At 42.7% G+C, this 27,039-nt stretch overlaps 1 protein-coding gene across 1 annotated transcript in view; it reads left to right on the plus strand.

The window, feature by feature from the left end:
• The window catches only part of LOC146812693 (vesicle-associated membrane protein 1-like), a 95,592-nt gene extending 77,325 nt beyond the window's left edge, over window positions 1-18,267 (plus strand). The window contains exons 2-5 of the mRNA XM_085619803.1: window positions 2,245-2,368; window positions 2,569-2,727; window positions 14,083-14,134; window positions 16,889-18,267. Coding sequence (XP_085475929.1) covers window positions 2,245-2,368; window positions 2,569-2,727; window positions 14,083-14,134; window positions 16,889-16,905 — 352 coding nt within the window. The 3' untranslated portion in view covers window positions 16,906-18,267. The remainder of the gene's footprint in view (window positions 1-2,244; window positions 2,369-2,568; window positions 2,728-14,082; window positions 14,135-16,888) is intronic.
• The last annotated feature ends 8,772 nt before the right edge of the window (window positions 18,268-27,039 follow it).

A 27,039-nucleotide genomic window follows, 5' to 3' on the forward strand; every position in this document is an offset into this window, starting at 1 on the left:
CCAGAGGAGTTCGGTGGTGTGGTTGAAGGAGACTTGCGGGTTTGAGGAGAAGATGGGGTCGAGCTGGGGTGTGATCTGCAGTCACAAGTTTGAATCAGCAAAGATGCAACGGCAAGAACCATATAGGAAAGTTATTTTGTTATTGCTACAGAATGTGAATTGGCGCAAGGAGAACCTCTTACCATATTAAGGAAGCAGCAAATAGAAGGAGGGAGGCAACTTTATAAGCTCCTCTGCCTAGAGGTACACATACGGGTTCTGGGCACTCAAGACATTTTGAATGTGAAACAATTGGTTGTCGACATAGCGGACCTGTGTTACCGGATTCCCATTATATGTTTTAAGTGTCACCATTGATCACTTTTTCTGCAAATACAAGCTTTTATTATCCACATGCTTGAGTTTCTGTTGAAGGGATCATTACAACATTACACACAAGACAAATCTGCCAACTCACACAGTACCACCCTATGCCAAGCAATATTAGGGCGCTTCACACGGTCGCCCAGTGAAGAGCCAATATCACAAGGGGAACACAGGGTGAGCTGGAAATCGAGAGAGAGAGAGATAGAGAAATAGAGAGAAAGAGAGAGAAAGAGCGTTTGTGTGTGTGTTGTGTGTCCAGCCACATGTCCCAGAGTCATAACAGGATGCTTTTCTTTCAATTTTGGGGGTGGTTAGCAATAGATGTTACGGAAGGGCCCAACATAAAGCCTGCATCTCTTCTTTGCCCCGCCCCCCTCCATAGCTGTGTGGGTTCTCATGGGCACCAGAAGCAGCGCCCCCTTCTCCAGGCCCCAACCCGGCCATGAACACTCATCCCCTCAAACATGGTTACTGTTTTTGATAAAGTATTTTTACTGATTTTCAGGACTATAAAACATACCTGTAAGCAAGTTAATTAAACATAGCCCAATACATGCGAACAGCAGTAACCCCCCCGGTCACAAAACAATAGGAGAATTCACATTGCATTCCCAAAAGCCCAAATTGATCCCACCATATGCCCCATATTTTGCAAGGTTTTTCAGGGCAGCCAGGTTCCCCATACACTGGTTCCTCCATCTTCGAACACCAGTCCATTGCATTCTGCAGATCAGGGGCATTCTGTGAAATCCACTTCCGGGCAATCTCACGCTTCCCTCGCAAGGTTCTCAAACCCACCAGGTATCTCTCAGATCTCCTCCCCCAGCTCTTCCAGTAGACCCAGAAACGCGATCTGAGGTAAACAGTCTACCCAGCTCATCTGACAAGACCCCCAGAAGTTGGGACCAATATCGTTGTATTACAGGGCACAACCAAATCACATGATATAAATAAGCGGCGTCAGCACCGCAGCGAAGGTATGCACGTGCTGGGAGTTTGACCACCTTCCACAGACGTTCTGGCATCAGGTAAGTCGTATGAAGAACATTAACTTGGATCATGTGAATTCGGGAGGAGATGGTCAACTCCCGCAGTGCATAAGTGCTTCGCTCCCTTCCTCATGCTCCAGGGCCCCCAGCCAGGCCTCCCAGGGAGTGGAAAGGGACAGAATTAAGTCTGGAGAGTTGACTACCAGGGACCAATAAATCTGGGAGACCCTCTTTTGTCTCAGGGGGGACATACGGACCTTAACCTCTATAGGGCTGCGCTCAAGGACCTCCATCAAAGCGGGCTGATGATGGTTGCTGTTTTTGAAAGGCAGGTATAAATTACAAGGTTTTTTTTCAGCAACAGCAATGTCAAACTATTTTCTTAAATAAATAAAAAAGTAAGAAAGGATGTGGGACTGCTTAAGAATTCCAGTTGAAAATAGCTTTTAGAAAACATAGGGAGATATAGGATTAGTCCCCTATATTCACAGATTCTTGATCAATTTACACATCTGTGCCCAGCAAGGGAACCCCATACTGGCATGCTAATGTGATTGGCCCACTTCCCTTCTGCTCTTTTAGCAAACCTGTGAGACCAAATGGGAGTGAAAGAGAATCTTGGCAAAAATCACCCAGAAGGACTCTTGTGACTCAGATTCAAAGGAGGGTTGCGATAGTTCCCTAGGTTGTCTTGCCGTGTACCCTTCTCTTGCCTGCTTCCAAAGGGATGTCTCTAGCACCCTGTGTGTGACTGCCAATAAGGGGTGATCTCTTTTGCAACATCAATGGCCAGGCAGTATCCAGGTGTTCCTTAAGGACAATGAGCAGGCTGGCCCCATTACATGTTCTCGCTACAACCTGTTTATCTGACTGTATTGTGTATCCCCAGGTCTGATCCACCTGCCGCCGCTCCAGCACCCGGAGGTCCCGATGCCCCCTCAGGCCCCCCACCTGGCCCTCCCAACCTGTCCAGTAACAGGCGACTGCAGCAAACACAGGCCCAGGTGGAAGAGGTAAGTGTCCCACAACAAAGTCAGCAAGGGGTCCTCCTATTGGCCTTCAGTCAAAAAAATGTTCAAAATGGGCACCCTTGGATATTACCAAAACTATATTTCTGTCTAAATCTTATGTTGTCCTCATGTCCCCAACTCATCCCATGCACCATATTTGTCTCCCATTCTTTCTCACCTTTACTATCCTTTTCCGCCTCTAGGTGAAGGGTATTCTTCAAGTAAATCTGGAGAAAGTCCTGGAGAGAGACGCAAAACTCTCGGAACTGGATGACCGGGCTGACGCACTGCGGGACGGGGCCTCGCAATTCGAGAGCAGCGCTGCCAAACTAAAAAGCAAATACTGGTGGAAAAACTGCAAGGTGAGGAGGAAGCGCCTGGAAACTTTGTTGGCACTGCACATTCCCATGAGCCCAAACTCAGTCACCATATACCTGTAACTTCCATGCTGATGCGAGGACCACGTTTTTAAGGCTCACCAGCCCTTGCAACATCCCCCACCATAGCCCACCTGATTGCCCCATGTAGGGCTCTTGGCTACTACCAATGGAATACAGAAAACAGTGGCGTAATGGCCCGACAATTATAAAGAGAGAAATATTCCTGGCCAGTACTACTGGAATAGGTCAGATATATATAGCTAGGTGACAGGAAGGTAGGTAGATGGATAGATATATATATACAGAAAGGCATACATCTAAACAGCCTTACACACAGAGAAATAGAGACATATACAGAAATAAAAAATGTTGTGAAACTTTGCATTTAGATACCATTCCATAAGACTCAAAGAACATTGCATTAAACCATGAGTTCTAGGTAAACTCATAGAAGTATTACCAAATTGCCTAATTGAGAGGCGGCGCTTTGAAACCTCTCATGGTGAAATCACATGGTAAAGTTTGGTTCACATCAGCACTGACCTCAATGAACCCATGCACAGAGTGTACTGTGGAATTTTTGCATAAAGTTTGGCCCTCTGCAGACAAATGAATTCAACTTAATCGGCAAATTGTTTTAGGGATCTCTTTGAGCTCATTAATTCAATGCATCATTTGAAGAGGCACACTGTAGGGTTTGTTTTCAGTACCTTTCCCCAAAAGAATCAAATCTCTATTTATCATTTGAACAAAAAGATGCTTTGTTGGCATTTACTAGACATTCTACTTCTTCCTTCTTATTCAAAAAAGTTAGTGTACCAAAGTTTCTTAGAAATACGCTATATTTTTAAAATTTTCGTAAGCATTGGTAGGGGGGATTAAAAGTTACAAAGAAATAAACAAGTAAACTTAACACAGATGTTAATGTCTCACCTCAGTTCTGAGGTGACCAGTGAACGGTGAAAAAATACGCATGCTATTAATTTTGCATTTTCACAAATCACCGCTAAATTGTTTTAGAGACAGTTGGAAGAGGGGGAAATCGGTGTTTTCCCTGACAAATTATTTTAGTATAAATAGATTGAAAAGTGGAGTTTTAAAAGTCACTTTGTTCATTTTCATGTAGCTACCATGCACATAAAGAATAGTTTAAGGGACATTTGTGGGCCATTAATTAAATGTCAATTTCTTCAATGTTGTGCATTTTACAATCAAATTTCAGAGAGAGCATTGACCATAATATAACACACATTCGAGAGACATATCTCTCATCATACTATGGTCCTCACAATGTAGTACTCACTTTTCCAATACCTTTCGCTGCTGGATACACTCACCCCTCTGCTCATCGAGCACCACTGTGCAATTCTGCACGCTATGGGTCCACCACAGTAAGTATCCTGCATATTCCAACAATTCTGCTCAGTGTGGATCAACCTACAATTAATCACATAATAAATTCCCACAAATGTGTCCTCCTCACAATTGTACTAATTTCCAAATTGCTCCCTCGTTACAAAATACCACCATGTCTCCATTTCTCAAACATCTTTCCCACGAGTCTCCACACAATGTATTCGTCCATATTTCTATTCATCATGACAAAGAACAACATTTCTATTCATTATGAGTTCTCCCAACAAATGTGCTAATTACTGTTCCCACCACATTTGTTTGTGTAATGGTTAAACACTTAATTTTCCTCCTCTTGGACCCTAAGTCCATACAACTCACTCTCCCATGAAATCCATGATGTGCTTTGCTATGGTAAGGATTGATTGATGGTAGTAGGAACCCCATTAAAACCATCATGGTGGTGGGAATGTGCTGGGGACTGCCCTGTCTGTTTTGTGGTTGTGGAAGTCGCAGGGATGTTCTTGAGGACTCTGGAATGTTGTGAACAATGGTATGTCTGGGTACTGCCTGGATATTGTTAAGATCAAATGAGGGGTTTACATAAAGATTGTTTGTGTAGTGTAACACCGTATAACGTTTCTGATCACGGTTAGCAAGGGGGTGCATTTGGGGGCACTTGGTTTCACCAAACCTTGACCTGCAAATGTAATAAAAACACAGTCATTTAAAAACAACAACAGACACACAAGCCTTTGGCTTTTCAATAAATCAAACTCAATAGAGTTATCAAGACGAGCAAAAAACAACACCACAAACTTACAAGGACTGTTTTATTACCTTAAGAAAGTTCAATTCACCAGTCACATGAAAAGTCTTCTCAGGCGGTTGTCCATGCTGGTGTGGTTGGGCTATCTGCAGGTCATGGCGTCCAAATAAAAGAGAGATTCAGTCCAAGTTAAACCCACTGAAAGCCAAGCCAGCAGCCCCTGCCACTGGGAGGCCTAGGATCACAGCTTCGATATGTCCAAAAAGGAAAAGAATGTGTTTAGGGGGAGAGTAAGAGTTCATCTGACGCAGAAGGGTGATATCCCCCGTGCCAGGTAAATCTAGGTTTTACTGTTAAATCAACACCTTGGTAAAGGTTATCTTCATCTCTACTAAGGACACGTGTCTGCTCGTCCCATTTTTACCTTGCATTCATTATGTCCCCTAGGCAGGTGCCAAGGAATCTCAGACCTAAAATGACAGCTAGGGTCAGTGGCAACAGAGAGCCCACAACCCAAGATGGAAGGCGCTGGCCTCCATGGGTGTGAAAGTGACTGGACAAGCTGGAGCCACACCCAACAAGCACAAAAAAGGGTCACACATGGTGAAATTCACACTTGAACTTATCACAGCCAGGTGCTCAACTTCCCTGTCACTCATGGACAACAATGCATCTTTAAGCCACTAGCTTGCTCACTGTATTACATGGAGTCAAGTGGATGTGGTGTTCACATGTTCCAAATCATATCGTGTGGTGCTCTGTTATATGAAAAGCTTAAAAACAAGCCTCAGTTGTCTAGCTCTTCCCAGCTGGGGGTGATCTATTTACCCCTCTGGTGTTGGTCTGCCATGAGTCTACGAAGGGTTAACATCTGCCTTTAATCGTCATCATATCGATTACATTTTAGAGTGTTCCATACACCCCAAAATAAACATAACATAGAGCAGTGGGCTCCTCAAGCTGAAAAATATGCCAGAGAATGCGGAATAGAAACAAAGACAGTTTCTCCTCTTCAGTAGGGAAATACCACCTCCACCAGGGCAGAGGGAATGGGGAAGAATTCAGCCTCATATAAGCTTGTTCCGAATCACCATTCTGGACACACAAGCACTGGCATTCATGCACCCAATGTACCACTGGGGGAATTTCCCATCTCTGCTTTCCATGAAATGAATCCAGTTCAGGGAGTCCTGGTTAGACTTAACCGTGAAGCCTGTCCCTTTGAGATAGGCGACGGCTTCTTTGAGGCTCAGACCACCACCAAACCATTCTCTTTCCGACACAGACCACTATCGTGCCTAACACATACTACATAGGCCTGTTTCTCATCATCCGCCTTGTGAAATGTCCCATTACCTTCATGGGAGGTATAAGTCTGGATGAAAAGGGACATCCCCAAATCTGAAATGTCAAGGTCAGAATTGTGGCACAGAGCTGCTTCTTGTTTCCCAAAGCTCTCCCAGCATAGGACATTCTTCTTCACTTCTTTACTTCTGCTTTCCTAGGATTCTTTTTTTCTCTGCAACCTTGTCAAAGGGGTTGAAAATGAGCTTAATATTGTAGATGTACCTTCTTTAAGGGCTTGAGATGTCAAAGTCCTAGTCCCCACCTGGTTTCTGGGCATCAATTAAGCTGTAGTGACTTCATCCTTCACTTGAGGTTGTTGTTACACACAACTTGAATAAGAAAGGTGACCTCACCTATGGTTAACTGGTAATTCTCAGCTTCACAAGGCTACCTCTCAGATTTGCTTGAGCAGAAACACAATGCGCTCTAGCTGGGACTTTCAGTCTTCACTGAAGATGGGGATTGAGTCTATCTATGCCAAAGCAGAGAGTAAAAACTCATCTGAAACCTACCCACTTGCCACTGGAAAGTTGTCATTCATCATGCCAAATAGCAGGATCCTGTATTCAGTATTCTCAGAGGGCAAGCAAAGGGTGGCCTGTGAGCTTCATCTGCTTGTATAGCCATTTGCTTTATCCAGCATTCAGAAGAATGAGGAGGCCCCAGATTGATATCGAGCTCACCCATTCCTTGCATGCGGTAGACTTCACCCTTAATCTGTTCAGCCTCCGGAGGTTTGTACAGAACCTTATGGCTACATGTTGTTTAGGAACTTGTACTATATGCCTGTCCTAGTTATAGGTGAGTGAAACATTCGGTCAAAAGACTAAACATTCAAACAGTCACTATTTTTTTGTGTTCCATGGCATCTTTTTTCCCATTTCGTGCAATGCAGAAGCGGATTTCCTAAAACTGTAGCTGCTTCATGGCTCTGTTCTGAGAATCAAAATTTAAATTAGGCCCCAGCCTAGCCCCAGTCACTGCTAGACTTGCTAGTGCCCACCAGCATCACCTTGAACTCTTTCTTGATGTTAAATGGGGCCGTAACTGAGTCTCTCTTTGTAAGGAAGTGTAGTTGAGTTGTCAGGCAACAGTGGTCATTCCACCAGCCTACCTGTATTGCAGTTCTGCATCATAAGTTTAGTAATTTGTCTGTTTGCAACAGCTACACATATCCTTCTCCCACTAGATGTTTTCTTGAACCACAAATTGAACCATGTACAAGTTATTTAACGCAGCAAGTCACATACCTAAGTTTCTGACTACTTAAACAGTTTCAGTATAAAGTGTGAATTTCCTGAAAAGTTAAAATTTTCCCTAGCAGTTACTATTATTATTATTTTCTTGGTTCTTTATTTGTTGCAACCTGTGTTTCAACCACTTGTATTTTTTCAGGGCTCTGGATTGTCCATAAATCGATTAACAACCAATGCTAGGCGAGTTCTTGACTCAGAAGTCTAGATTCTAGTGCTTGAAATAAAGAGTTGGAGGTGTCTGTTGGACAAAATCAAATGATTATAACAGTAAGAATGGGAAAAGATGCATAATAGACTAAGGCGGGTCTGCACAAAGAGTAGCGATAGAGACGTACTTGTAACTTGACCCATACAGCACTGCTGAGTGGAGGTCGAGCAGGAGTTGAAAAGGATAGGTTCTGCTCAAAGACCCAGTACCTGGTTGTGTGTACTTGTTAATTGTGGCTTTGTAGAATGTTTACGCCTGTAAGTTGCGATGTCCCTTCCCAGATATACTTATAGTAGTTTTCAAAAGCAAGGAGACCTCAATCTTTGAGTAAAAACTCCCATTCTCAACTCTTGTTTCAGCTCCACTGACTGTTGATTCTGGACTCCAGTTATAATTATTGCCTCAACTGCTACTCTTTGTGCAGATTCCACCAGATCTTCACCTAGTAATATGGTATAATCCTTTGGCTGTGCCAAGACTGACATCTCCTTCTCTTCATTTCAAGAACTTGCCTACAATTGTCTTTTTATCAACTTACAGATCAGAGCCCTGGAAAGGTAGAGATGGACAAAAAATGTGTTGTTACAAAAATAGATATAGGAAAAGTAAGATTAACTGCTTGAGATAGTGTGGACTGGACAGGAAACTCATATCTTGGAGAGAAACTGATTCTTTTTATCAGGTAGATGTGCACCTGCCTGTGTGGAGGTAACTGTGTAACCTATGTGTACATCATGGTTTGTACCCTTCACTATGACAAACTGATGAGAGTAAGTATCATTAATAGTGTCTTATCTGCTGCAACTGCTTCCTCTGAGTCTCAGTAACTTCCTGGAGCTTCAACAAGGCAAAGGTGGCATCCGTCCTGCAGCTGTCCGGGGAGCCTGTCTCAAGCTCCACCTCTTCCTCATGGTCCCCTTAGTCACAGACACGCATGGCTTCCAGATCATACTTATGGATAGGTAGAATCATGCGAACTAGGATTCAATGTATCTTCACATGGCACCAAAAAGTTGGTAATGGAAATAAACGCAGTGTGTACCCTACAGAGTTTGGGAGACTGTGTTTAAATAAGGATCCTGGCGAGGAATCCTCCAGTGTGAATTCCAGCTTAAAGGAACTGTTTCTTTATCTTTGCCCCTATATGTACTCTGCAGCAGAGTTACAAAACCAGAGGTCCAATAGCCAAAAAGACTTGTGGTTTTCACAGGTAGGACCCAGATCTCTACACAACCAGTTAAAGCATTGCTTTGTTGAATAAGGTGGCTGAGTGTTCGATTACAACAGGAGGTAAAGGAGGGAGGCAGATATGCTTTCATTCCCCTCACGAAGGTGTACGGTGGATGGGTAGGACCAAAGGTGGTGTTGTCTGCGTCTGTATCTATTACTGTTGTAGTAGTGGGGCTGTGGTTTCTCACCTCTATGGCTAGTAGCCATGGCAAGGGATTGGATCAGAGTTTATGTGGTTTAATGACTGTTTGAGTCATGTTACATGACAGCCAGTTGAGGTTTGCTCTTTGGACCTGTCTTGTTTCCTACTACTGTCCTCTAGTAGTAACATTACCAAACAAGGATAACTTTTGCTATATAATGATGACGTGCAACAAGCCAGTAAGTCCTTCCATCCATGAAACGTTTCTTGGTTATAACTGGATTCTCTTGGTGACCCATAAAATCATCCAAGGGTATTAGGTGTTGCTTCTCATATCTCCTGAGTGTGATTATATTTAAAAAACAGAGGTCCCCCAAATACATTGGCTGTCTGCCATGCTACAGTAGCAGATAACTTGCAGGGGGTTTAGAGCTGCAGAGGTTGATGGGCACACATCAAAAGTTTGTGCATTGTGACCATACTGCTTTGGCATTATGTGGTACGCACAATATGCTGCCTGTATAGACGCACATACACCCACATCCATGTTGCGCTCAGTGGCCAACATGAGGCAGAAAATGAGAGATGGTTCTGGTAGAGGGTCTGTCTAAGATAGCAATGAGGTGAAAGATGCTGACATCTAGACAAACTAATAATGTATTGCCTCTATCCACAAATGAGGTTTTTGCAAACAATGCTGCCTCAACAATCCTGCCACCATAGGAAGCACCCTAATATGCCCATTGATTTTTGCTGGCCCTGAGTGAAGAGATGCTTTCCAGGTGCAGATCAGACCATATGCATGAATCACTGGTGCCTTCACAGTTATCTGGATTCCAGTATGGGGTGCCAATGCATGGTAAGTAACCTCCTCCTATGAAGAGTTCTAGGGGAGGTTAGCATCAATCTTTGTCCAAGCATTTGGTGCCAAGTATGAGGTGGGCCTCAACATGGCTAAGCTGGTATAAAAGCAGACAGTGAACATTTTTGAATGTTAGCCCCATAAATCACTAAACAAGAACATCAGACTCCCCTCTTAAACCTTGGGGCAGATTCCTGAAGGATTAATCCAATACAGCAGCTACTCATGTATGTGTTGATAAAAACTCTTATCCAGAATAAAAAATTCGACAATATTGCAAATGTAAGCATATAGGGATAAACATAGGTCTACAATTCTTTCTCCATATATATGTACCTTAATAGTATGTATATCATCATGTAACCTAAAGGCGGAATTAAGAATATGAAATATATAGCTGACTACATAAACCTACTTTCTTGATACTGTTGTAGCAGATATTAAGCTGTGATATTTTCGTAGAACCACATTTTTGTACTGAATAATCTGATATACTACCTGTGAAAGATGTAAAGGGTTTCCTTGTGTTAAGGATGTGCTAAATTACAAAGTGTTTCTTCCTCAAACTTCGCAATGGCTGTGGATTATAAATTTGGGGTAAAATGTTCTGGAAAAAGTACATTTTGCAGGAAATCCATTTTAGCAGAATCCCACTTTTAAGAAATTTCACCCACACACTAACTTCTGCAAAGCTCACAAAACTTTGCAACCGTTGCAAAGTGCAGAATGTCTCAACTTCACAAAACTTTGCATGCCTGAATCTGTATTGCATGGTGTAAGAAACTGGATATTTATTGGGGTGGGTGACTACTCACAAACCTGAGCTCGACCCCCTGGTAGCTATGGCACAGGGCCGACAGGCTTAACTTAGACACTGTGTAAAGTATTTATGCAGTACCGAAATAGTAATAAAGTTGAAATGCAAAACAATAAAAATCCCATACTGAAATTTAAAAATAGAGTACAATTTGATAAACAAAATGGCGCCAATATGACAAAAATCCAATAGGCGGTAACCGGAGATATGAACTTTTAAAGGTTTAGGTAGGTATGAAGGTAGAAGTATAAAGCGCAAATGATAGTCAATGGTTGTGGTAGACTGGGACCAGGGCACAATTTGACACTGTATATACAGTATCAAAGGTGGCCGGAAATCATTTGGTAACCTAGTTTGTCTGCAGCCATTTAGAAAGATTTGGATAGGTCACCTCACCCACTATTTATCATGGCATGCTTCATCGACGGTGACCTCTTCACAGCAGTGTAGGTGAATACCACCCTGGCTGACTCAACCATTAATCAGGAGTTCAAATAAATTATGCTGGATATAGCGAGGCTCCAGATATTAATGTTAAAATATCTCAGAGTATACCTATCCTTTTTAATGGTTGAGTATCCTGGATATGATTTAAATGATTATTAATCATGGCTGTAGAATGAAATATAATGTTACATCTACTCACCTTTACCTTGCCAACGTATTTCGGCCTTACTCCCTACCAATACGTTTTATTGGCCTTCATCAGGGATGCATTCAATTAGTTGCCCTGCCTAATGTACACTCATCCCATGCATCATTCTAAGGAATGCAAGATTTAAACATACTTGGTTGTATTTTTTACTCTGATACTGGGTTAGCTCTGTGCCCTGGACAAGATGAGGGGGCACCACCCTATAGTTACACTCTCTTCAAGAGTAAGGGGCCACCATGCACCTACTGGTCATGAACAGGTCCTGACCTGGATGTCCGACAGAGGCCAACACTAGGGTCATGCCCAGGTCCAGTTGCCACAGGTCAGCTGGGCAGTTGCAGAAAATACCGTTTGTAGCTTGTTGTATGCCTCTAACTTGAACAGGAGGTCAGCCAGTTGACCCATAGAGTCGATTTCATTGTCCTGTATACAAAAGAGAGTAGTCCAGTCCTTCAGGGCTCTTCTCAGGTGCAGGCAGAAGGAACAGTCCTCTTCTGATCTTCCACAGATACAGAGGTGTTCTGAAGTGAGTGCATGAAGACACCACATTTATGTCTGTCATGAGCTAGTGGGTGGGAATGACTCCTGGGAACACCCTAACCAATGAGGTAAATGTTCCTGAGGCCAACCTTACCCACTTTGGTCATTTTCAAGATAGAGTAAATCTTCTGTCAGCCACGCTAAACTAGGGCTTTGAGGGCTGGGAATGTGTGTGTGGGAAGTACACTGTGACAACCCTAGCATCCTTCCCCATCTAATACTAAAATACAGTTTTAAGAAGTAACTGTACTCCAAATAAACCCAGAGAGAGAAGTCTGGTAGAACAAAGCAGGGTTTTCCAGCAATCAGACAGTTGGATACACAGGATTCAATTGCATCTTGTGCAAGCCTGGGCATAGTGGGCGTAGTGGGGCTACGTGGAGCAGCGCGTAGTGTGGCAAAATCTACGCACACTCGCGCGCTCCGCGTAGCCCCACTACGCGCTGCCCACCTCCCCCCGCCCTAATTTTAAAATAATTAAAAGAAGGTTAAAAGTAAATATAAACCTCCTTACCTTCAGCGCGGCGTCCTGGGGCTCCCTCTACTTGCTGACGGTAACTTCTTCACGTAAATGCGCAGACGCCCGCGCAGGCGCATTTCTCACGAGAAATGCGCATGCGCGGGGGTCCGTGCATGTGCATTTGCATGAAGAAGTTACCGTCAGCAAGAAGAGGGAGCCCCGGGACGCCGCGCTGAAGGTAAGGTAGTTTATTTACCTTTAACCTTCTTTAAATTATTTTAAAATTAGGGCGGGCGGGAGGCGGGTGGCGGGCAGCTCTGCTTCGCTACGGTGTGTGCGTAGCGCTGCCTGCTTCGCCTACTTCGTAAACGGCGAAGCAGGCAGCGCTACGTGCACTCCGTGGGTGAAGCGGAGCACGACGCCCAGGGTTAATCTTGTGTCCACCCTTTGAAGTGTGCCACAAGTGTAATTTTTAAACCCCAGCAGGTTTTAACACTGAAATGTCAAAAAGAGCCCATTGTGATTGGAGCCTGCCTGGCTCGGGAAGACAAAGGAAGTGCACTGCCCAGGTGACAACTAACTTTTGCCTGTCCTAGGGATGGCCTCTTTGAAGTACGCCTCAAGTGTTATATGTAAAACCCCAGCAGACCTGTCAAGCAGGATTTTACATTCAAGCAGCAGGATATATTTGACACTGTAGTGTCAAATAGAATGATCACAGCCCCATCCTACATATTCTGTCAGGTTCAGAGGAATCACCTCTGTCCATACAGGTCACCCTATTGTTTGCTCTTGGGAGGAATTTCACACCCATTCACTCCTATTCAAATGCTAATTACTAGTGGGAATGTAAATTTAAATGGGCTGCCAGTGGCTTTAGGCAGGGAAAAGGTAACTTTCTTAAGGTACCTTTTACTAAATATTTATCAAAAATCCAACTCCACCATTGAATTGGATTTTTACTAACTATTATAAATTGTTGTTTATGTACTTTTCTAGCTGTTTCTTAACCAAAATTAACGCTATTTACCGTAACCCAATGTTTTCCTATGGAACAGCCAACATTGCTACAGCGGAAATAGCTTTTGGGACTTTTTTACTGTAAGGATATGTTTAATATTAAATTTGTGCATGTCCTACTTTTAAATACCATGCACCCTATCTTATGGGGAATGAGGCTTAAATAGGGGTGACTTAAATATTTAAAAGGAAGGAAATATGTGTCACAATGAGTGTTGCAGTCCACTAGCGACATTTAACTTCAAGATTGTGGGTACATTTCGCACCAAATAATAGAGATTTGTAGGTTAGTTAAATATGCCAATTAGGGGTATGCCAATTTACCCATGTTGTAGGGCAGAGCACAAGCATTTTAACACTGGCTAGCTGGGGTAAAGTGCACAGAGTTCTACAGCCAGCAGAAATATAGGGTCCAGCAAAAGTCTGGAAATCCGGGGGGTGGGAGGGGGTCCTGGGGAAATGGCATATTTACTACACACAGGAGTCAGCCTATATACTATTTCAACCTTCACATGCACTTGGTCCAACATGGCAATGGATTTGTTATGTAGGCGTAGACCTTTTAACCATGTTTGTCATTAGTCTGCAGTGTGACAGCGTGTAGGGAACTGGGTAGTCCTTTTCTGTCCTTAATGTCTGTGATTATTGATGCCTCTAAACATTCTGCTTTCCCCACAGATGATGATCATAATGGGAGTAATTTGTGCCCTTGTGGTGGTGGTGATAATAGGTGAGTATTGATGTTCCTTGTATGGGAAGTGAGGAGGTAAGACACAAGCAGACAGACACTCTCACTGTGGGTCAGAGGGAGCTCTGGGTGAGAGAAATAGTCACCCCACTCAGTCCCTGCCTCCTGTTGTCCTAATGTGGGTCTGAGAGGGAGCCAGAGATAGATCTGAGGTGACTGTGGTAGTGAATGAGGGCTGGAGGGAGGTCTGTGGTGACAGAGATAGCCCCCCCCCAATATGGGACAGAGAGAAGGATCTCTGGGGTGAGACAATATAGACAGCCATCTTTGCTATGAGCCAGAAAAAAGCTCAGGAGTGAGAGGTATGCAGTTTGAGTGAAGGGGCGCTCTTAGGTGATCGCGATGGTCAGTGTGGGATGGAGGGAGCAGTAGAGTGACAATGATAGTCCTCCCCAATAAGGGACAGATGGAGGCAGTGAAAGCTATACAGACATCACCTTCACTGTGTGCCAGTGGGACCTCTGGGATGAGAAAATGGTAGAGATTGCTTCCCTCCACTATAGAATCCCTTCTTGTATGAGACAGAGGTAGCTTTGGGGTAAGAGGTGATGAGACAAGAGGATCTTGTGACGGAGGGAGTTCTGGGGAAATAGAGATCGAGACCTCCCCCAATATTATCAGTCAGAGCGGACTCTCTTTGAGCGATAGAGACTGTCCCTCTAGCATGGGTTAGAGGAAGCTCTGGTGTGAGAGTAGGGTTGGCATCAGACCGCTATTTCACCCCTCCAGCAGGTGTTTAAAGGTTTTAGGCAGATGCCGTTAATGAAGAAATATTGGCAATAGATGTGCAGTATTTTATATGCCATTATATTGTTTACTTGGGAATTCCATAGCAGAAGCAGGGAATTCTTGTGTGCTATATGTATGTGTAAGTATTATGAAGGATTTAAAGATTTAAAGGAGGGACTATATCTTCGAATTACAGGAGATTTGCCAGTATTTTCAAGATTTTAAATGCCAATGTGGGGTTGGAGCCCATGACCAGAGGTTCAAAGTTGGCAGCGTTCCCCCAGACACCACCTCCAGTTGTGCAGAGCTGCCTAAGCCTTTACATAAGTAACAGCAGCAACACCCACTTTGAAAGGCTCCTGCGGGCCCCAGCTCATCAGTAGTCTCTTCATTAACTTACTGCGGCTGCTTTGAAACCTAAATACCAGCAGCTCCACTCTTTTCAGTGTCTCTGAGTGTGACTAGAATTGGAGGTGAATGAGTGCACGTGTCTGTGTCAACTACAATGGCAGATGAAACGCTGCAGTGCCATTTAATTTGTGGTTCAGAACTGCATACCTGCCAACACTTTAGAACAGGCAAGTGGGAGATTTTAAAAAGAAAGTCAGGAGGAAGTATTTTTCTTTTTGACTTAGATTGAAGCAGAGACAATCTGTCTGAATCGGGTCTATGGATATGTATGGCGGCAGACAATCAGCATTTCATTTTTGGTAATTTAATAACATAGTGCAAAGAAAAACAGAGTTTTTGTATGCGCCATGTAATACTGCCAAAAATAAAATGTCGAGGCCTGTCACACCCTCTAAACTCCCCCTCCAAGAATCATGGGAAAGTGTTCTGGCTCAGGATATTTCTGAGCTCAAGCTGCCATGTTTCCCGCAGATCATGATTCAGCAATCCGAGTCGGGTTTCTGCATGCAGGAATCGGGAGGTGGGAGATGAGCCTTGAAATCGGGAGTATCCCGCCTGAATTGGGAGGGTTGGCATGAGTGGAACTGGGACATTGAGTATTGCCAGTCAGCGCCCTGCCAAGTTTCCCAGGTCCATGCGTGATGGGCTGCTCTAGTCCGGGTTTTTCCTTTTGAATTCTGGGACTTGTAGTTTTGTTTATTGCATTATGAAACAGGACAACAAGTCCCACAATTCAAAGAAAAACATCCTGAACTGGAGCAGCAAATCATGCATAGACCTGGAAACTTGGCAGCTACACCGGTGTAGGCGACAGGATAGAGACAGCACTACTAGCATGTGCCAGGGGGATCTCTGCAGTGAGTGTGATAGAAGCAGACCGCTCTAGTATGGGACTGAGAGAGCCGTAGAGTGAAAGGGATAGAAATAACCGCCGTGGCACAGAGAGATCTGTGGAGTGGTAGGGAGAGGTGTGGCGCAGCTGCCCAAGTGGCTGACTCCGGAGCGCGTGGCTCAAGGTTCGATCCCTGGTGCTGGTGGCAGCTCAGCTCAGCATTCTGTGACTCTGGGCAATAGCTCCCTGATGACCCCCAGCCCCTTGAAACCCTTAATGGGTGATGTGTTTACGCTTTACAAATAGGAATTATTATTATTATTAGTTTTAGAGTGAGAGCGACCTGAGACAGTCCCCTCCTGAGTGGGTGGGACAGAGGAAGCTCTCTGATGAGAGGGGTAGAGTGAGACCGACCTGAGACAGTCCCCTCCTGAGTGGGTGGGACAGAGGAAGCTCTCTGATGAGAGGGGTAGAGACAGACACCTTGTACATGGGGTAAAAGGGTGGACTAGAATGATAAGGGTGAGGCATTCTTCCACATAGTAGGACGTGAGAAGCTCTGACTGAGACATCTCTCTCCTCCCGAATGTGAGACAGAGAGGGGCTTAGGGTGAAGGAGACAGAAATAGCTTAATCTGCCATTGGAGAAAGGGAGTTCTCTGGGAAGGCTAATTAATTATAGAAACAAGCTATGTATTATTTGTCCATTTCTCTAGAGCTGACTTGTTCTTTTCTCTGTTTTTTCTTCCATCTACAATCCACAGTATACTTTTTCACTTGAAGTCCTTCCGGAGCACTACTTCTGTTGGTACGATGTCCTTCCCTCTTTTGTCCGACGTCACTTCCTGTCCAGCAATACACACCTTCCTTCTTGTCTCCTCCTCGTGTCGCTGTTAACCTGCCGCGCCTTCTCATAGAATGTATTGTCATTGTTTCTCTGTGTAAATCCCTCGCCCCCCCTTATTTCATGGGTGTGCCTAGGCAGCCCAATAGTGTATGCGCATGTGCAACTCGGCAATCATTGAATGTGTAAGTGTTTGGCAAAGCAAACCCCTGTCTGGCTCCAACCGGTGCAGGGAACACCAAAATGGCAGAGTTCTTTAAAAGCGATGATGGGGACAAGCAATACAAAGAAAGTCGCCATCTGCAGTGCAGTGCCTCCATAGAGAAACTACCGGGATCCGCCCCAACAAATACTGTTGTCTGATGTATATGTACCCTGACTGACAGCGCGTCGGCGACACCGCCCATGTACATAGTCCATATAACACGTCAGTGCTTCCAGACAAGCAAAGTGAATGTCCCAAGAAACGCGTCATTCAAGGCGCCAAATCTATAAGTCCCTTATGCAGGATGCAATGAATAAACATATCCTTCCTACAACATGGCGGCTCTCTTTTAATTGATGATCACAGTGATGTCTCAGAGATCCAGATTTGCAGGAATATCTGCGGTAATAACACTGATGCAATGTAACACACACGTTCAAGCATGCACTGGTGCTTTAACCACATGTTTTAATATGGCTGCAAAGATTACATTAACTCTTGCAGCAACAATCATATAAAGTCATGGCCTTTCCCAAGAGGAAGAACCAGATCCGAGGAGACGTAAGGGCTGAAGGACCAGGCACTAGATCTCATCGCGCCTCCAGCAGGCAGATGCCTCGTGACTTTGAGTATCATTACCCTACCAAGGCTCAAAGAAGAGCTGCAAGACACACACCTGCCAATTTTTCATGTAGCCATTAAGTGGGTGATGCTACAGTGAGCCACCATTAAGTACTACCAAGACCCTGGGAGAGATACAGGACACCAGGCGTGACTTTTCCAGAAAGATGAACATCATTTCTCTGCTCACAGACATGGGTCCACAGCTGTTGCCATATGCCCATATCTCCCAGGCAAGAATTTAAGTCAACAGTACGTGAACCTGAGCGGAATTTAAGGTGGAATGAACTCACACCTGCTTGTATGATGTAGAGCCTGATTATGATGGCAGTCGGATGAGCGTCCGACCACCAGCGCAGCAGGATTGGGACCAACTGACAAGTAGTTGGCGGTTCCACCCACCAAATTATGATGCGACGGCTGTGTAGGTGGTCGGAATCATCGCTTTTTTCTATTGCGGCTTGTGCTGCGGCCTGAAAAGAAACCCGCAATGGAAATAGGGATGTTTTGAAACATCTATGCACCGTGTGCCAGACACCATGTGGTGCCTGGCACCCGAGGCATAGATGTTTGGAGGGGACCCACAGGTGCCCCCCAGGCCTCATAGCAGGGGACCAGGGGGGACGAGACCCTGCTAGGTGCCCCCACAGTCCCTTTCCGACAGCCTTTCCATGGCAGTCAGACTCCCATGGAAAGGCTGTCAGAAAGGGACATCATAATCCCTACAGCGGTGACTGAGCAGGTACCGCCCATATTGTAGGGAATACAATCTGACCAACAGGCCCCATGATCCCTTCGGAAGCGTTTGTCGGTCCCCCCGACCAATGCGGTCCAACCGATGTGGTCCAACCCACTGCATCATACTGCAGTGGTTGGACCGCTCTGCTGGATGGCGGTTGGACCACGGCCGACGGTCTGTCAGTGGCAGTCCAACCAACATCCTAATGAGGCCAGTAGTTCTCAATTAACGGTTTACTGAGCTGCCACCCCTCAGGTGGTATATAAAATGTATGGGCATTATGCCATCAGGGAGGAAGGAGGTGTCGCTTCCCAGGCTGCATTGCAAAGAAAGATTGTCGCCTCACGAGTGTGCATAAGCCATTGGGGCCCGAGAGACTGTGATGCAGTGCAATTGTCTCCTTACGCAGTGAACATGTTAACTTCACTTTCTGGAAGGCCAGAATTGTTCTGTTTTATATTTACATTGCTGCATCAGGAGGCTTGCATGGATTCAGCCACGTTAGTGGCATAGCAGGAATTCTATGGGTCCTAATGAAACCAATTTGAAGGGCCATCCAACACCCTGATTGGATAGCATCATTTGGGTGCAATGGTCCCCTTGGGATTGGTCCCACTGCAATGATTGCTTAATGATAGCTATGCTCCTGGCACTGACACAGAAAGTCTTAGCAGGTATCCAGCAAAGCCCACCTCTGTCACCCAGTGGGTCCTATCACTTACAACTGAATAAAGCAAGCATATGTGCAGCGTTAGGTGTAAAAGCATGCAAACGGAGCCAGAAGAAAGGAATATGATGATGCAGATGCCCATGTGAGTGTACTCAAAGAATAAAATATTGACTCCAAAAATAAATAAGACCAAAATATTGTTAGAAAACATGTAAATATATTGAATTTCAAATACTAAACATGATAATAAATGTAAACAATATATATATTTATATATATATATATATATATATATATGTATACATAAAAATATTTTAAAAATGAATAATAAAATAAAACGTACTAATAATTATTAAAACATATTACATTTTTTAGAGAACCATACACTATAGAATTATTAAAATAAGAAAAATATTACATACAAATAATATTACTCCAAAAATACATAATTAAAGATAAAATTACTTACAAAATGTAAACACAAAATCTAAATCTTAGGACACCTACAAACCAAAAATTCATATAAAAAAATGTAGGCTTGTAGCGTTCAAGTTCACTACTCCCACTCTAAACAATGCAACAGTAGGGAAAGACACTGGACTTTCAAGGGGGCTGATTTACTATTCCCACTCCCACAGAATCAACAGAAGGGAAAGTGTTGGACTTTGGAGGGGTCTGATTTACTATTCCCGCTCCAACATAAGCAACTGTAGGAAAAGTGTTGGAATTTGGAGGGGTCTGATATACTATTTCCATTCCATCATAAGGAACAGTCGGGAAAGTATTGGACTTTGAAGGGGTCAGATTTACTATTCCCACTCCAATGTAATGAACTGTAAGGGAAAGTGTTGGACTTTCAGAGGTCACATTTACTACTCCAACACCAATCTAAGTAATAGTAGGAAAAGTGTTGGACTTTGGAGAGGTCAGATTTATTATTCCTGCTATAACGTAAGCAGTAGTAGAGAAAGTTTTGGACTTTGGAGGGGCCAGATTTACTATTCTCACTGCAGCGTAAGAGAAGTAGGGAAAGGTTTAGACATGGGAAGGCTCAGATTTACTATTGCCACTCAGATACTAAAAGAAAACCTACATACACATAAAAATATATTTCATGAAAAGTCTGAAAATATATTAATTTCAACATTATATATAAATAATTACAAATTAAAATTAAAACATTAAAAATTATGATGATAAATAAAAGAATATATACCAATTAAAAGCATTATATATATATATATTGATATATATATATATATATATATATATATATATATATTTATATTTATACCACTTCTCAGCCTACTACCCCAAAACTCCAAGATCCACCAAAACAAATTACATTAATGCTTGAAAAAAATGAACAATACACATTAATTTAAAAAGAATATTAATAAAAATAAATTATTAAGTATGAAACTAAAACGTAATATAATTAATTTACCCAATTTATAAGTAAAATAATTACCATTTTCATTAAACTTGACCATTAAATAATTTAAAAATAAAAATATTTACAGAATTAATAATCAAATTAACAAATTAAAAAATAAACTTTAAAAATAAAATAAAGGTTAAAAAACGTTCCATATTTTTCCCCCACAAACCCAAAAGCGTGCTAATAAATAATACATTCAAATATAAAATCTTTAAAGATATCTCCAAATCAAAAATAAATATATTTTAAAAATGACACAAACGTAATATTAAAATAATAATAAACGTACAATACAAAAAATAGTACAACACAACAGTATAATTAAAAAATAATATTAAAGACAACTATGTTATAAAGTACCTAAAAATTATATTCTTACCTGCAATATTGTATTCCACGATATTTTTAACATCACAATATCTTTGAAAAAATATTTCTGTCAGTCAAAAAATTTTAAATGATGGTAGGTCACACACCACCCAGGCACTATGAAACTATGATGAATGATGTGTGTGAGGCAGATGTGTGAAGGAGACACCAGGACTCAAAAACTGTACCTTAGGACCGATGTGTGCCATGGGGACAGAAGCCTTTCATATTCATTTTCAAAACATCCAGGAAAATAATACAGTCAGTGCCAGTCAATGTGCTTTTAGATTATTTTTGGCACTGTTAAAAGAAACATTAAAATGACTTTTCACTGTTGGTATGAATATACTTATTTTACTGGCACAAATTAAAAAATTTGCTTGCAGATTCTCCCAGATTTTTTCCAGATCTGGGCTGTATCTACCCAAGGGATCCTGAGGAGAGCTATCTCTCTTATTTCCCTATGGATACCTGGCTTTATAGGACTTGTGTAGTGTTAATTCACATGTTGTGAACTGTGTGGTACATGCAGCTCAAGCATGTGTGAATGTTTGGATGTGTGATCTCTTTTTATGGCACTGATTGCAAAGCCTATCTGCTCTGACCATAGCTGCCAGATGGTTGGAGCTCAGGTTGATTTAGGAACTAGGGGCCAGATGTATGACCCTTCCAATTTGAGAGTCACAAATTGCGTTGTTTTGCAACTTGCAAATTGGAATTTACAACAGTGTCTCAGACACTGTTTGTGATTCCTAATGGGGGTCGCAAATTGCCTACCTCATTAATATTCATGAGGCAGGTGCAATTTGCGACTGCATTGGGAATGGCCAGCACTCAAAGGGATGGTGGCCTGCTGGGGTCAGCAGACCACCATGTCTGTGTCTGCTTTTTAAATGAATCAGTTTTTTTTTAAAATGAATACCGTTTTCCTAAAAGGAAAATAGGATGCATTTGTTTTTTAAAAATGAAACGTTCCAGTTTCATTTTTTAAGAGCAGGCATGGACCACTGCCTGCTCTAAAAAAAATATTTTCGCTACCCGTCACAAAGGAGAAGGGGTCCTCTGGGGATCCCTTCCCATTTGCAAGTGACTTACCACCTACTTGAAGTGGGTGGTAAACTGCAAGTGTTTTGCGACCGCAATTGTGGTCGCAAAACAATCGTACATTGAAGTGCGACTCGCTATCAGGAAAGGACGCCCTTGGCATGCCCCTTCCTAATAGCGAGTCACAAACCCTATTTTTCAAGTCGGTAATAGGTTACTGACTTGCAAAATAGGGTTTGTACATAGGGCAGACCTATTTTGCAGGCACAAACGGGATGATTTACTGTTTGCGACCCCAAAAAATGGTCATACATTAGGCCCTTTGAGCTCAACCTGACAAGGGTTGTCATTATCCTTTGAGGTTGGTAGTCAACCACCCCAAAAAGTAATCCAGTTTCTTACACAGTGGTTTTGAAGATTACATTTCTCAGAAAAGAGTTCTAACCGTGACTTGCTTTATTTTATTTTTTTCACTGTGCTGAATTCATTGACAGCATAGTTGTCTTCCCTAAACATATAAAGTTAAATACAGGTTATCCTCTTTTTTCAGTGTTTTTAAAAAGGTTTTCACAATTACATTGCTGCTGTAGACCATTAATCAGTACACATGACAAGTTCTCCCTTGCATGCCCTTCCTTGTTGCAAATATTTACCACTGAATCCTCCCCTGTGTGTGAAAATAAACTCTGTAAACACAGAACCCTCTCAGCAAAAGGTTACTGTCCCACATTGCACTTTATTCCTTTTTTGTATGTGTCATGATAAACCTACACCACAATGTCAATGCACTACAAAAGAAAAGCACTTTTTAGAATGCATGTTTTTTAATTTCTTTACAATGCACTTTGACTTTAAAATGTAATTCATAATAATAAACATTGGTGCATAAAGAGGTTTAAAACATTAGCAGATGCTGCCCAACAAAAATACACATTGCTAAAAAAACAATGACAGACATATCTGCTGTTTCAGGCAGAAAATTACCACTAAACGGATGGTGCTCAAATACTTTATTTTTTTCTAAAGATTATAATCAAGTAATAGTTCATGTAATATTTAAAAAAATATGGGCGTGTGGTTTGTAAATGTTGCCAGAACCTCTCCATGGCATACAGTGCCATATCACAGAGTTAACACATGCATTCTCTCTCTCTCTGTATGTATGTATACATACATACAAACACACACACCAATTCACTTATTTCTCAGCTTCAGGTACTATAAAACACATCATATCCAGGTTAGCATGTCGCAAAAAGGAATATGAATGATGCAAGGACTACGACTACCAAAATGCTATGGGGCCTCAGCGGAGAAATCCTTACCGAAAGCAACACACATGTGAAACATTTTGTGCTTTTTAGGTTTTACCATAATCTGTGATTATATCATTGAAATGGGTGGCTTCCATGGTCTTTGGTCTGCCCCAACAGGCACTAGGACATTTTATCATTTGAATTGTTCAGCAACACTCTGCAGGCCTGATTCACAAAGGTAACCTTACACTTTTGTGTAAGTTTACAATTGTTTGGCAATCACAAATCTATGGAGTCTCCACACATACAAAGATAGGACTGTTCTATCTATGTATGTGCTGAGACTCCGCCATTGTTAAGATGCTACTAGTAAAATACCTGTGTGAATACCAAACAATCATAAGCTCACACTTTTGTGTAAGGTTACCTTTGTGATTCTGGCCACAGTCTGCACCACCAAACAAGGTTGAATGCCTCTTAAGAGCATCAATGGAAGTGAAAGGTCATGATGATGTCAGAAGAGTTCCTTTCTCAAAATGGAACTGTGCAAAGTGTTTAAATCAAACATCATCTCACTGAAAATGAGACAATTGTTTACTTCTAAATGAAGAGTGAAAAACTAAATGAAGGACGCATGAAATATATGCACAACATGCTATTGGGACTTTGTCTGAGGGTTGTCACAATCTAAGTGGATGTTTTTTAAATTTGTGGCTTCCAGGGCTTGTGGTCTGCCCTGAGATTTTTTCCGCTTGCTAAAACAGGTACCTGGATATTTTACAATTTGAAATATTCTGCAACATGTAGTGGCACCCTGAGGTTAAGTTCCACTCAAAGCATTAATGGTTGTGAATTGTCATGATGATAGAAGAGTGCACCAGTGGATGTTGAAGTTTAAACACTTTTTCAGTCAAAGGAGAAAAACATCATTGAAAATTGATCAGAACTTGAACAAAGACTGAAAACGAAATGCAAGATGCAAGGACTACATCTACCACAATGCTATGGGACCTTAGTGATGGTCGCCTTGCTGAAGGCCCTCACCCACCTATCCCTGCCACAATCTATGCTTGTTTCTGTGTCACAGTCAGTGTCTGAGTCAATACTTTGCATACATCTGAGGAGACCCTATATAGCTGAGACAATGTGGCTTTCAGGCCCTTATGGCTCCTGGATCTGTAACAATTTGAGAATACTGCTTCAGTAGTCCATCTTCATGAATATTTCACAGTGATTTTATGACCTTCCTCTCTTTATGCACCAGTTCTGTGGCCATTATTGAGGCATTGAACTTACTCTGGTTTTCTATGGGTCCTTGGATTTTATCACACTCACTTTCCACTTCTTCAATTATCCATCAAGGTCATGCAGTACTTAAAAACTAAAAGCCCCTTACCCCCCCCCCCTTAATTCTCCTTCTCAGCTCTGCTGATTCTGGGCAGTAGGTCATTTGTCTACAGGTCACACAGGCTGGACAGCACCCAGACTACTATTCCTGCCAGGCACTATGGGACTTCCTCCACAATGACCGCATTATTCGCTGATGAAATAGCAGATATTTCTTTTCCTCGCCTGTCTCCCTGTCAATTGCGTGGCTTCTTCCCAGAAAAGTGTTGAGCTACCAAACTCCAATGCTGATGAAGAGTCACACTGCTTCCTCTGATAAGGCTGTCCTTCGGCATATGTTATTTGAATGTCAAAATGTTCTCTCTTTTTGGAACCAGGTATGGAAGCAAATAAATGATATTTTTCACACACATGTCCCCCTTACATTTACTAATATTTTCTTGGGTAGTATCTCTGAGGACTGGGATTCATTATCCGCAAATCTTTCCATAATTGACCTCCTCCTGGCCGTTACTTTCCAACAAATCACACGAGAATGGAAAAAGTCTGCTAATATATCGTACAAAGCCTGGTGGTACGCTGTTTGTTACCATCATAGATTGGATAGGGCATATATTTCTCCCAACGTGATATTCTTTGGCATCCTATAACTACTTTTCTTGATACTTCTGCCATAAATGCTTCCTCACACAACCCTCGTATTGAGGAAGTGCCTCAACCTCCATGATTGTATTATCCATTATATATCTATTGTGACATATTGCCTATTATTCTGTTATTGGTAATGTTTATGCCCTATTAGTAATTGGTTTTTGATGATTTTTGATAATTTTTCTTTTTCCTTTCTTTTTCCCTCCTTCTTCTCTCTCCCTATCCCCTCTTTCTTAAATTATGTACATATTGCACTTGATTTTTATTTTTGTTTCTGTAATTCTTATTGCATTTAATTATTTGCAAATAAAATCTCCCCTTTAAACTAAAAAAAAAGAGTCATACTGCTCCTCCACAAGAGCAGTCGCTGCTGTGTAACTTCTCTCAGATCCTTACTTTTCTAGGGTAGGGTTCACTGTGGGTGCAAAACATTTCCTATAACCAATCCAGGTTTGATTTAGGTTAAGTTCATGGTTGTTTTGCCATTGGGTCTATCTTGGCAAAACCTCGTCATGATTTATGCATATTGTTGTCAGCATAGCAAAAGGTGGAAAGTAGAGGAAGTGATCTCATACACTCCTTGATCCCTATGAACATCACAGGATTGAACCGTTGTCCCTCCTTTAGCCGGTCAACAGTCTCCAATTTGCTGCTGGGAGATTAGATGACTTATATGACCTCTGTCACTGCAGGCAACAAAGGCAATGCCAAGAGTCCATATTGCCTTGTCAGGGGAAGCAAGGGTATTGCCAAGAGTAGCGACGAGAAGGACAGCCGTAACAAGAGCAATACCAATGCTCCCAAAGGCAAGCTAAGGATAACAAAGGCAAATCCAGGGTACCAAATGACAAGTTACAGGTAGCTGATGCAACCCCTTTCAATGCATATTTGGCATCCATGAATCTGCACCTGTTGGCTGAGAAGCAGTTACATCATCGCGGAGTAGCCAGCTCCTACTTCGTACCCGCTTGCACCTATCCTTGCTTGTTTATGTTCATGTTTCACTTACAATTTTGCGCATCACGTGATATATGTCGGAAGATGCAGGATGTGGATAAGATTTTGGTAGTATATTAACATTTTTGAGCATTGGTCAAATAACTTTTGTGTTAATATGGTTGCTTGGTTGGTTAGAGCTGCCAACGTGAATTCTGAAACCCCCAGACCTCAAACATTAATGAGGTCCCATCGACAGGAAAGCAATTCAGCTACGGACACACACTCACCATACTTCACAAGGCTGTGTATATATTTATATATATCACTGGCCGTGTGACACTGGGGACCGGCCATGTCTGCTGTGTGCCACCAGGGCACCCAGTCTCCACTGCGACAGTGGGGAAAGCCTGAATACCCCTGCAGTCCCTGCCGGCTCCCGGGCCTTCTGCGGAAGCGGGCATTGCTTTCAGACATAGGGAGCTGCTAAACATTCCGCTCCCTGTGTCTGAAAGCATTCTGCTCCGCTTCTAGCAAGCAAGATCATTTCTGAGCTCTCGCTTGGTGGAAGTGGAGCGCTTGCTGTAGCTTGGCAGGAGTGGTAATCCTCCAGCCAAACCACAGCAAACACCTATGTCCTGGGGCTGGGCACCCTGGGACATAGCTGGAGCCGGCCCTGAGAGGTGGCAGTCCCCAGTGCCATTAATGGCTCCAGGAGGGAGGGGCCATGCAACACCTCTCCTTTCTTCTTGTAGGGCCTGCCCAGGGAGGTGGCGGTGCCCAGGTTAGTGA

Source organism: Triturus cristatus, chromosome 7, assembly GCF_964204655.1.
Source record: "Triturus cristatus chromosome 7, aTriCri1.1, whole genome shotgun sequence".
Taxonomy (NCBI): Eukaryota; Metazoa; Chordata; class Amphibia; order Caudata; family Salamandridae; genus Triturus; species Triturus cristatus.